Source organism: Hydractinia symbiolongicarpus, chromosome 9 (assembly GCF_029227915.1).
Source record: "Hydractinia symbiolongicarpus strain clone_291-10 chromosome 9, HSymV2.1, whole genome shotgun sequence".
In the NCBI taxonomy this organism is placed as follows: domain Eukaryota; kingdom Metazoa; phylum Cnidaria; class Hydrozoa; order Anthoathecata; family Hydractiniidae; genus Hydractinia; species Hydractinia symbiolongicarpus.
In genome coordinates, this window is record NC_079883.1 from 21,376,822 (window position 1) to 21,389,739 (window position 12,918).

A 12,918-nucleotide genomic window follows, 5' to 3' on the forward strand; every position below is an offset into this window, starting at 1 on the left:
CCTTCATGGGTGTTTTAAATCTCTACTGGCAATTTCGAATATTTTAAAAAAACGCCTGCGGAGGAGAGTGTTTCGGATTGTTAAAAAAATTTACCACAACACTGATAACTGTAAAGACATAAAAAAGGTATCCGTAATGGCGGATGATGAAATTATAGACGCGGACAATATCTATCAAAATCTAACAGGAGATATAGACGACGTAAAAGAAATTGACGAAAGAATCATAAGTTTCATGAGAATTTCACACGAAGCTCCGGAATATATTCAAGATGAAACCCGTCTGTTTTTAAAATCCGTCGACGAACTTAAACAAGTTTTTATTGCGAACATCGTGAAATGCAAACATGTTGAAAAAAGATATGAAGAAGCTACTACAAATCTATTTCTTTGCCAAAAAGAATACGAAAAGTTTCAACAAAATTATTTAGTTCAAGTTGGGCCGGACGTTTCTTCAGCAGAAGAAGTAATAGAAAAACGAAAAGTGGAATTACAGATCGCAGCAGAATGTTTGAAAAACGCAGAACGTGAATTACTTTTTAGTAAAGAAAAGCTATACCTGGTTAGCAAGAAAGCTGAACACGAATTTATAGGTACCTTGAAAAACTACTCAGATAACATTTGGTTTCTTAGGTATACAAAGAAAGCGATAAACGTGGAGAAAGAAGAAATTTATCAACCTCTTCATGGTCGAATTGAATCAACTGATAAACAATATAAACCATACTCCGAAAATAATTATGATGTCATATCCCGCGACGTCATGACTGGAAAAAAGCCCCGTGGTGATGATGAGATATACGCAGAAGTGTATCCGTTGAAAGAAAAATCAGAAGAAAATGAAGATGAAAAAAAATTAATTGAATCGGATAGTGAAATCCCTAACAAAACAGCAACACCGGCTGCTGATGCTATTGAGCCGGTAAGAGATGAACCCGATTCAATTAAGGAAAAGCAGAACGTAACCCGAAAAAAACGGGACAATTCTTCCTCCCGAATTTACAGAGAGCCTAAATACGAGGGATACCGAACCAAACCTAGCTCTTCTGAAAAGAAAAAAAAGAACAAGAAATTTCTGAACTTTCTTCAAAAGAGAATTCATGGACCCTGGGAAGGATGGGATGAAGGGAATCAAAAATAATAATTACTAAGACAAAAAACTTGCTTCTTATTCCTGGCTCGTAGCAACCAGGGGGGGGCAATAATTTTGCTTTTTTTAACCGCATTAACAATCACAGTTAACAATAAGATTTCATACATAATTTGTGTTGTTTTGACATCGTCTAAACCTTAAAACTTGCAAATCTTGTAACCCTTCGAGCTAAGAATAATAATGGTAGCTGTGATGAGGATCTACTGGGACTATTGTGGTGGTAAACTTCCGAAAACATTTGCACAAAAAATGGTCAATATAAACCTTGCGAATCGTAATACTTTCGAAAATTGACCCCTCCTAAGTTTACTTCCACAACAAAGAATTCGCCAAAGTTTAGATTCATTTTATCTCTTTACGCAAAATATAGTCATCAGTGATTAGTTTTTTTAGAATAGAATAAAAGTGAAATGATATTTTATCATTTTGTCGACATGGTTTACATTTTACGCCTCGTTCTCAGCCCCCCAAGACTGCCGTCATAAATCAGAAACAACATTCGCTGGAAACGAGGTTGATATCAACGATTCTTTCCTCACAAATGCAGTAACATCATCATTCTAATTTACAGGAAAGACTTGTATTTCAATTACCAGTAATTTGGAGTTACCCTGAAAATTAAAAGGCTATTTATGTGAGCTAAAATCCACGAAAAATTCCAAAACTGCTGATCACAAAATTCTTTTTCGCGTGGCAGTAACTTGTTACATAGCAAAGCATAATTAAAATTTCGCTAGTTAGTATTTGCAAAAATTCGCTGCCTAATGAAACTTTGCCGGCTTTAACTAAAAGAGGAAATTTAACGGCGGTGACTAAAATTAAGGGTGACGAATATTCTGATCCGGTTAAAATATTTTACAGGGTCGCCTTTATAGAGGCAAAAAAAAAAATTTACCCTACGTTAGGAAACAAATTTTGGCGAGAATTCATTTTCGCAAATTCTGTCTATTCTAAAATCTTTTTGGTGTATAACTGTACTCTGCATAATGAAGCATTTTGGGACCACTCAGCCGCAAAAACATAATTCTCGCGGAAAATTCTCCAACAAAAAAGTTTGTTCTCTCAAAGTAACTTCTCGCGAAACGTTACTGTTAACGTTTCGACACCTGAACCACGGAAGTTTTCCTCCAAATCAAAGATGCTAAACAGGTTGTTCGAGACTCTTCTTCCATCCAGGAAATTTGGCGAAAAAAAAACAAAACGGGGTGTATCTCAAAGGGTAAATTACCATAAAAAACGCGATTTTATAAGACAATAAATAAATTATTTACATCTAGAATACAATAATATTATCGAATATAATAATTTGGTTACGACAAAGTGCGTTAAACTACTTTAATAACACACAAAAAAGATTCAGATTACAAGTATATTTTTTCTGCATGTTTTATAAATATCTGCATTAAAGAATTTACTGACTGATGTACTATTTCTTACACATCGACAGTTTTATAAAAATATTTCTCTTTATAACTAACTATATGATTAAAGACTATAAAAAACTAAAATGAGCTAAAACTCGCCGTGAAATTCAAGCTCCTTTCGACAGCTTAGGGAAACTATGTTCCTCCCCTTGGACACCCTAAGTTCGTTTCATACACACAAAACAACACGCCGAGGAGTGTCAAGCAATGGTATTCTTCTGATGCGTCGCTACACCTCCTTCCATCTGTCCTAATCTTTCGAGGTTTTGATTGCGCGCATACTCTCTTTCACGTTCTTCTGCTTCCTCTTCTTCTTGCTCCTAACATAAAAAGGAATTTTAAAAAAAAACTTGTAACGAATGAAAAACCAAAACACTAACCGTTTCCTCCCTCAATTTTATTTGCAAGCTAATGATTACGCCCACATGTGTGAAGCCCAAACGTGTGACGCCCGAATGTGTGTGTGGGGGGGGGCTTGCTATCGCGTAAGAAGAGATGATAAAGTGCAGGTATAATAAAATCAGAACTTAATTGAATGCTTACATAAAGAAAAATAGAAATGTGGATTGACACTGTTTAAATCTCTAAGATTAAAATTGCGAAATTGTATGTAACAAAACATTTTACATGCCTCCTGTCTGAGTCTGTGGTATTCATTAATTACATATTGATATTTAGGCGATGTGATACCAAAAAAATCTGCAAGTTTTTCTCCACAATATTCTGCGACTAAAGAAAAAATAAAACTTAATTTAAACAAGTTATTGTCAATTCAAACTCTTAAATTTCCAAAAAACAAACAAACGATATTCAATCTTTGAATTAAAAAATGTAATGTTAAATCTGAAATTAGGGCACAAAAAAACTAGCTTTAGGGGGATTTGGTGTGAGAGTTAAAAAAGTTGTTTAAGAAGTATTATTATGACGTCATCTAGGTACCACATATTCCTTATTGTCATTATTTTAGGCCTGTAAAAAATTCAAAATGACTCTCGTACCAGGCCCTTTATTTTTGTTAGCAATACCGTAATTTGGGATTCAAAAATTTAAAAAGGAGCCAACTCGGTTTGAAGAATAGCGCTTTTGATTTTGACCTTCACATGTATTTTTGTCCAACATGGCAAATTGTGACAAATACAAAACTTTTTTCATTTTTGGGCCAATTTTGGTCTAAAACAGTTTTAGGTCATTTATGTAACCATCATTTTTAGCATGCTTTCATCTTCAGAAATACTGAAAACAACTATATTTAAACAACTTCTTAAGCTCTACGATAAAATCAGAAAATAGCATTAGCAATACCAATAGCATTTATCTGATGTTTTAGGGGTTCTTTTTTATTGGCTAATATGTAATCAGGACATAATTATTAACATTCTTTGTGTTATATATATATGATATTGAAGACATTGACTTTTTGTGTGATTCATGTGATATTCGGATATTCTGTGACCTCCTTTTTCCAAATGCAAAAATTTAAACATTTTTTAGTCCTAGAATGGAGACAATGGTTCACAATTTTTATCTTCTATGTAAAAAAGAGACTGGAGGCTAGATAAATTATGTTTTTTATACTGATCATAGTAGGATTTACGCTAATGTCAATAGGAAAGTTTGTGCTCTTTCTTTATGCTGTCTGGAAGGCTGGTCAATATTTTCCACATCACAATAACACAATCACCACGTTTGCTAGGAATTGATATACTCCAGCAGTCTAGTGCAAACTTGTGATGTTGTTCTGACTGAAAGTGGTTGAGTAACTTACCGCGAAAACTACCAACAGCAACATACACAGTGTAATACCAACACCATAATGGCCAATTCAACTCAGCCTGTAAAAAAGTAAAAGAAGATAAAGAAACCTGCATTAGCTACAACTTACTATTAAAAGCACTCAAAAAAGTCTTACTGGATTTCTCTCCTGGATATCAAATTTTTTCTTTTCTTTGCTGTCATCTTCATCTGAAGAACTGCTCTCATCTTTGACAAAATCACTCCGAAAATGAATTTTTTTTCTCCTCACTCTCTTCTTTCTTCTTGTTGATTCATTACCATCAGCTTGATCATCTTCTACATCAGCTACACTTCCGTCAGAGTTTGAATCGTCTATCAGTCTAATGTTGTCAAATTTATCACTTTTCTTTCCCACTTTGAGAACATCCATAACATCACTGTTCCATTGCATATACTGAGATATCTATTTTAAAATTAGGGATACAAAAATATAAAAGTAGATTCTAACGGACACATGACAAAAGTGTAAATTTAACTTAAAAAAGAAAGACATGGTAGCAATAAAGTTGATTTAAATTACTTTTTTAAATAGGGAACTCTGAAAAGTCTTTATGTATTTCTTAATTAACATTCTTCTAATGTGTGAGAACTTGAAAGGAATTGACAAAAATAGTGTAGACATATGAAGAATGCATTATTTGCAAATAAAAAGAAGATTCAACTAAGAAAACAGTGAAACATCAGATGAATTCACTGCATCAGCATTTTTACTTCTGTTCCAGGTACAAGGGAAATTCTTTGTTATAAAGCAATACAAGATCAAATACAATTTTTATTATTATTATTTTTTTTTTTTTTTTTATTTACCCAGGATAGCCTCTTCAGTTCCTATTGGTACTGCTATCAACGAGGGTCCTGCGAAGGGGGTCCTAGCGCATTTAAAGCTCCCATTTGAGCTACGAAAGTCGTGGAAGCACAGCAATCGCTCAACTAGACAACCGCCTAAGATACCAATCCTATTCTCATGCTGAGCGCTAAGCAGAAAGGATAGATTCACACTTTTATAGTCTCTGGCATGACTCGGCCGGGTTTGAACCCAAGACCTCCCGCACTGAAAGCGAACGCTCTACCACAAGGCTATCAGTCGGCTATTAACTCTAAAGACATACTACGAATCACTTTCTCTAAACTAAACGACAAAATTGACCTGAAGAACAAAGGAGATTTCTTTATGAAACCCTGCGTAAAGATTGTGATGCAGATACATAAGAGGCTAAACAAAAAGAAAATTTAAGCAACTAGTTTAAGAACATATGTGCGCAGTGAGGAACAGAGATGTGAAAAAAAAAAGAAAATAAACATATCAGTTAACTGGTATGAGAAAATCATCCAAGTTGAACTGATAATGAAAAGAAAATCATCAACAGAAAATCTAGAAAATCGACTAGGAAGATGAAAGAAACCATCAGTAGTCTAGAATGTGACAAACACTAACAGCATCTCGTATCAACTTCCTGAGATTTGGCTGCCAGTCCTACAGAAGAAACAGTTATTTCCCTCTAGGTCCACAAAAAGGCCACAATTACATTTTTCGTGCACATACATCAAAATTTTTTTGCAAGTTTTTTTCAAGCAAAATTCATCAGTGGTGCCCTGGATTATATTTTTGTAATGTACCAAAGCAAAAAACTCAACACAGACAAGACGGAGAAAAGCAAGCATTAGATGAGGAAAACGAAAAGTGAAATGCTCCAATATCGAAACCACAGTGTAAAACCATGACTTAGGTCATAAGTTCGACAGGGGTCTTTGCAATGGTTTTCAATAACTACAGTGACAGGCCAACTAAGTTTATTTATACTCTTTTACAGAGAATATCTTTTTCTTGATTCAAACAGCTGTTTTCTTCTGTAACGTCAAGCTTTTCTTTGAAAGTCATGTTTGTTTTTGTTCCATAAATAATTTTGAAAACATGCTGAAAATGTGTGAATTTAGGCATATGCACAACAATTGTGCTGTTATGGCTTCCTTGTTTTAGCCATGGTTTAAATTTTCAGTGGGGTACTCTCAAGATGACTTTCATTTATGGGTGTATATGGGTGAACCCACTTTAGTACCAAACCTGGCAGCTGTCCCTGACTGTCTGAATGAAATAAAGGAGATAATAAGTGTCCCAACGAGGGTGCCGATAAGCATACGCTTTAAAAGTGCGGGCATTTTCAAGCCAGTTCGGCATTTTGAAAATAAATCACGCATTTGCCGAAACCAGCATAGACCCGAACAATGCGCGCAAAATGAAAAGAAAAACAGACACTAATGAATCAAAAAACTATGAATATTAAAATAAACTTGCTATGTGGTAGCGAAGTTCCTAACATAACTGTTTTTGATAGTTTATAAAAAGATTTACTTGATAAATAACTTAGGGGTCGTCTACAAATTTCGTATGATATTTTATACGAATATATACGAATTTAATTGCTTTTAATTCGTATAAAAATCGTATACAATTCGTATAGTGTTAAATAGTTATACGATTTTTAAAAAATCTAATACGAATTTTATACGATTTTCATACGAATTGTCATACGAATTATATTCTCTTTTATACGATTTTCATACGAATTGTCATACAAATTATATTCTCTTTCATACGAATTGTCATTCGAATTATATTCTCTTTTATACGAATTTTCATACGAATTATATTTCGTTTTTACACTTTTAAAATGCGATCTAACAAAAACACTTCTATCGCCATTTTTCGTTTTTAAACTTTTAAAATGCGATCTAAAAAAACATTTCTATCGCCGTTTTTCGTTTTTAAACTTTTAAAATGCGATCTAAGAAAACATTTCTATCGCCGTGTTTCGTTTTTAAACTTTTTAAAATGCGATCTAAAAAAACATTTCTATCGCCGTTTTTCGTTTTTCAACTTTTAACATGCGATCTAAAAAAACATTTCTATCGCCGTTTTTCGTTTTAAAACTTTTGAAAATGCGATCTAAAAAACACTTCTATCGCCGTGTTTCGTTTTTAAACTTTTTAAAATGCGATCTAAAAAAACATTTCTATCGCCGTTTTTCGTTTTTCAACTTTTAACATGCGATCTAAAAAAACATTTCTATCGCCGTTTTTCGTTTTTCAACTTTTAACGTGCGATCTAAAAAAAAACATTTCTATCGCCGTTTTTCGTTTTTAAACTTTTGAAAATGCGATCTAAAAAAAACATTTCTATCGCCGTTTTTCGTTTTTCAACTTTTAACATGCGATCTAAAAAAACATTTCTATCGCCGTTTTTCGTTTTTAAACTTTTAACGTGCGATCTAAAAAAAACATTTCTATCGCCGTTTTTCGTTTTAAAACTTTTAAAATGCGATCTAAAAAAACATTTCTATCGCCGTTTTTCGTTTTTAAACTTTTAAAATGCGATCTAAAAAATATTTTATTTTGAAACTCATATACGAATTTAATACAATGTCAAACGATTTTCTTTTTTTTAAAACCATACGCATCTAATTAAAATCTCATACGAATTTTTTGTTAAACTCGTACGAATTTAACTCATACGAATTTAATTTAAAACTCATACGAATTTAATTTAAAACTCATACGAATTTAATTTAAAACTCATACGAATTTTATACGAATTTAAAAAAATTTCATACGAATTTAATTACTGTATGGCAAAAAAAATTCGTATAGCATATACGAATTTTTTTTATACGAATTGCTACAAATTTTGTAGATGACCCCTTATATATAAACTTTATTAACTCCTTTATCTTCAAGCTCCTTCGTTCCAACTATCGTCCACATGGTATGTTACACAAGGAATTGCATTTCGGGAATGTTCCGGGCGAGTTCGGGCAGTATCAGAGGACAACTGCCAATTAATTTCAAAAAGGTGCCTCAACTCGCCTTCATAAATGTGGGCGTTTGCGGCTTATTGACACCCTCTTGTGTCCCAGCTAGAATGTCAAAAAGTACAACTCTCGGTTAAATGAAAACACTTACATTTCATGGTAAAACTAACTCTCACAGAAGAAGCTTTGATTAAAATTTACCTCCCACGAAAAATAAAGTTAATTGCATGCTTGTAAGGTTGTCTAGGAATTTGAATTTTTTTTTAAATATCGTGATTGGTTCTTTAGAATATGGACTAAGAAGATTCACTAATTATGCATGATGTCATGAGTATGCTCTGCAAGGGGGTTAATTTAACATTTTTGACAAGCCATATAGAGTTAAAAATATTTTCAAATATTTTCTGGCCGTTCACTGACACATTTTGAACATGTTACATAAATTTTAATATTTAGTTACCATAACTATGCTTAATGAATACTCATGATGTCACATTTTCGCATAATTAGCGTAACTTGTATGACAAATATCTTGAGAACGGATAAAGATTTTTCAAAAAAAGATTTCTAGCTCAAACATCTTTCATATGAGCTCAACTTTATTGGGATGAACATGAATATGCTAGCTAGCTACATAGCTATCTACCTGAATTAAACTAAAGCTAAATAAGCAGAATATCTGCTGAAACTACATTAGCCCCTAATAAAAAAGTAAGAAGCTGCACGTCCTTTTCCTTTTCTAAATTCCATACCAGTCATCATTCATTTCCATAGCGAGAATGTTATGAAAAATGTCATGGTACAAAACTAGGTGTTATATATTTACGAGTCAAACCAATAACACAATTTTAAAGACCCCGTGGTCCCCCTACCAGAGAACTCCAAAGGCTTTCAGGCTTATTCCAGCGACACAAATTTTAATAAAGAGGATATATATAGCAGTCACAATTAATAAAGTTTCACTAACCTCAGCAGCTGCTGATCCTGAAGGATTACCGGGAATTCGAGTAAAAAGATGCAATGCCCCTCTTACCAAACCTCTCAATATTTTTTGGAGAAATTATCTCAATGATGGAGATATTTCAAGACTCTTGAAACTTCATTAATTACTCCTATTCTTAAAGTTGAAACGAAAACAGTAGCACTGTTTTAATTTCACCTTTAAGCGCAATCGTTATGTACCGTGCACATAACGATTGTTTCTAGCTATAATAAATAACATATGCGAAACAGCTTATTTTTCTTTCTTTATCTATAAATAAGTTTTGTCGGGTCTATTTGGTTGGGGGTAATTCAGTAAAAGTGTATCGGACTTTTTATGTCGGTAGGGATATCAAGCGATATTACTATGTTGTACTTCGTGTGTCGAATCCACTTAGCCCAGTACTAAATGAAGTCATTGCCAAAAGGTGGGGTAGTCTCTGGCCTTTGCGGAGAAAAAGTTTGCGCAAAGCTGTTTGTCGCTGGCGTCTAAACATATCGCTAAGTTAATATAGGTTATTTACAAATTTTTGTATCTAATAAAAATATACAACAGAATAAGGTAAATAAAAAAGTAAAATTCGCAAGTGTTATATTCTCCGACAACGTGTGCGCTTTTTGAACACACTGGGCCCCTGGCGGGATAAAAGGCTGACCATAACTTTTTAATTTACCTGATTTTAAGCCATGGGATTCTCCTTTAGCGACGTTCCTTGATGTTTCAGGTATGAAACTTTCAATTGGGTAACTAAGTCATTCTGCAGCTAGTGGGTCAGCACATTTTCTCAAAATGTCGCGGGGTACAAGTGCTGGTTACGATAGAGTTATTACTGTTTTTTCTCCAGAGGGACGTCTGTATCAAGTTGGTAAGTAGATTTTGACAACAGGACGAAGGTATAGACCCACTCTAATAACAGAGGGTTTTAAATTTATTACTTGTTATCTTAACTTTGGATACTTGCCATATCGCACCATTCTAACCCCAAAAGATCTTTTAACCGTTCTCTTTTTTCATCCTACGGAGGCATAAAATTTGTGGACCATACCTGTTAAAATTGTGTCATTTGCTTAATAATCGACTCGCTTTTAGAAAAAGTAGGAATCAGCAGTAATCAAACTAGCAGTAACCAGCAGTATTTTGAAATAATCACCCCGCGAGAACCACTAGTATTTCGAAGTAACCACCAGAGAACCACCAGTATTTTGAATTAACAACCAGAGAATCAGCTGTTTTTAAGTGACCACAAGAGAACAACCATTTAAATAAATAAAACGAAATAAACACCTGCTTTGAATATGAAACATTTTATAATGTACATACACAACAGTTCATGACCCATTTTTTTAAAATGTTTATGTCTGGTGTGACTAAGGCTTTATGCAACAGTTGAGAAAGAAGGTTTTTAAACGCACACTCTGCAATTAACATAAACAAAATTAATATATTGAATAATAAACTAATATCTGAATTGTAAACCAAATATGACGTAAAACACTAGCGTATGATCCGCCAACTCCGTGAATCCGATAACTCTGTGAAACTGCTTTCTAAGCCTACAACAACTTACCACAGCTCTGTCTACCATTTTTAATGAATGAATTCGATTCAGGGGGTTTGATACTACCACTTAATCATTTTAGGGGTGTCGGAACTCGCGCATGACAAAAATTTGGCCTTAAGTTCAGCCGGCTACACCTTTTTGTGATTTTCAAGTCAAGCGCGACGGTGGTCATTTTTGATATATATTGTTATCTCAGTTAATTGATTATAATTATGGTCATGTTATATATACCTTTTCCTGAGGGTCCAATGATTCAAGAATGTTTTCAAATGAATATTTTAATTTTTAAAATATTTTTGCTAGTCATCAGAAAGCAAACGTGTTTTTCAAATTTCACGGAGTTGAAGGATCCATCACGGCATTATCGAATGATAGTACATGTCGGATCCGGCTTATTTGTCCACAATTAAATGTATTTCTTTTCTTGTCATACCCCCCGAACGGTCCGCGACAGATAGCGCTACAATAATAAAAGTTTCAAATAACCGATATGTTGATGATATGAATATAAGGACGTTAAATGTGTTTTTTTCACGGAGTTGGCGGATTTTGAGACAATTTTTTTTGTGGCAGACCTAAAGTTTGAATGAATTATTAAACTGCAAAGTTTGAAGTCATCAAGCGTGAGAGATTACTGCCATTGTGTCCACTGTTGAGGAATCCATATCAAATTTTAGTTTATTTTTTAGCAGCAATTAGCTACACACTTTCTTCAACGCTTCATAAAAGATTATTCCGCTTAATCAGATTATGTATTTGACCGAAGGATTTTCATTTTGCAATTCGTGTATTGTAAACCAAATATAACGCTATATGGAGGAGGGTCCAAAACGAAACATTATTATCTTTTGGTAGACAAAGTAAAGTTTGAATGAATTAATAAATGTTGTGGAGAAACATTGTGGCATCCAGCAGAAAATATATGTTTGTTTTTCATACATGGTTTCTGTTCAAGTAAAAAAATTATACTTTATATGAACGTTTTTTCCTTGAAACGTGTTACATTATATGTCAAAGAATGAACTTTAATCCTAAAAACGATATTTTCGTTCTGTTCTTTTTGTTTCCATTATTGTCCTTAGGCGAAATAAATAAATAAATAAGTGGCGCCGTAGATTAGTGTTGTGGCGCCGTAGATTAGTGGTTATAGCTCTCGTACTCTGTGCGGGAGACCGGGGTTCGATTCCTCTTGACGGCGATTCAACATATGCGAGTGAATGTTACCATAGCCCCGGGTTAACCCAAGCCATGTGAGGGAAATTGTGAAGATGGCATACTGTGTGGGCCGTTGGATGTTGCCGGGAGTTGTCTAGTAGAGCGCGGGCTCTAATTGGGTCTGCGTAGCTCAAAATGAGCATTAAATACTCTAGGACTCTCCATCTACGCCATGGCCCCTCCTGGAAATAATAGACAGGGTATATCCCTTGATATTTGTGAGGCTAGCCATGTAAAATATGCACATCTATCTATCTCTATCTATAAGTAACTTGAGTCAGTTAATTATCGCGAATTGCGTGAATTTATTCATATTTTCAAAAATTAATCTTTCGCGGAATGCATTTATTGGACCTTGTGAAAACAACTTAAAAGTAGCTAGTTAGCAAAAGCATAAAGTATCAGAAAGAAGCCCTGGGCACTAGGTGCCCTTTTATTTATCGTATTTGGTAGTTTTAAGGTCATGAAGTGTTGTGCATAAAAATCACAACACCTTTGTGCCGCTGTTGCTGCCTTATCTGGAGTGAATTAATAATAACTGCTGGTTCTCTTGTGGTTACTTAAAAAACAGCTGGTTCTCTGGTGGTTACTTCATAATACTGGTGGTTCTCTGGTGGTTACTTCATAATACTGGTGGTTCTCTGGTGGTTACTTCATAATACTGGTGGTTCTCTGGTGGGTACTTCAAAATGCTGCTGGTTACTGCTGGTTCCTACTTTTAGTATCTACGTAATCAACTACTTCGAAATCATGATTGATACTTCTAGTTTGATTCAAGTGTCCCAACCAACTCTCTAGCAGTCAGACAGGGAAATCCTCTTAATTAAGCTGTACAGGTTAATTTAGATGTCAGCTTAATTAGGATGTATGATCAGTATAATAGGGTGTTTTACAGCTTAGTGAGGATGGACAAAATTTAATCGTTCAAAACACACATTTAACTGAATTTTAGCATCTATCTAACTTAGAAAATCCAATATTTA

General features: G+C 34.1%; 2 protein-coding genes across 3 annotated transcripts in view; one reads left to right on the forward strand and one right to left on the reverse strand.

Moving 5' to 3' along the window:
* LOC130656840 (proteasome subunit alpha type-6-like) overlaps nucleotides 1-12,918 on the forward strand; it is a 69,977-nt gene that overhangs the window by 52,196 nt on the left and 4,863 nt on the right. Inside the window, exon 2 of one of the 2 annotated variants that reach the window (XM_057459782.1) lies at nucleotides 9,925-10,024. In XM_057459782.1, the coding sequence (XP_057315765.1) occupies nucleotides 9,949-10,024 (76 nt within the window). In that variant the 5' untranslated portion in view covers nucleotides 9,925-9,948. Of the gene's footprint in view, nucleotides 1-9,898; nucleotides 10,025-12,918 lie in introns of those variants that run through there. The other variant, XM_057459781.1, reaches the window with a different exon arrangement.
* On the reverse strand, nucleotides 2,362-4,774 carry LOC130656841 (protein FAM177A1-like). The gene is made up of 4 exons (XM_057459783.1): nucleotides 4,487-4,774; nucleotides 4,343-4,409; nucleotides 3,209-3,306; nucleotides 2,362-2,897 (listed from the first exon to the last, which is right to left on the reverse strand). The coding sequence occupies exons 1-4, from the start codon at nucleotides 4,760-4,762 to the stop codon at nucleotides 2,778-2,780; spliced, it is 561 nt and encodes a 186-aa protein (XP_057315766.1). The 5' UTR covers nucleotides 4,763-4,774; the 3' UTR covers nucleotides 2,362-2,777.

Bases quoted from the DNA above. Each gene is read 5' to 3' on its own strand.
- LOC130656841 (XM_057459783.1), bottom strand. From the start codon at position 4,762: ATGCAATGGAACAGTGATGTTATGGATGTTCTCAAAGTGGGAAAGAAA. The intron at 4,410-4,486 runs GTAAGACTTTTT...ACTTTTTTACAG, and splicing joins ATATCCAGGAGAGAAATCCA to GCTGAGTTGAATTGGCCATT. The intron at 2,898-3,208 runs GCATGTAAAATG...TTTTTATGTTAG, and splicing joins ACCACAGACTCAGACAGGAG to GAGCAAGAAGAAGAGGAAGC.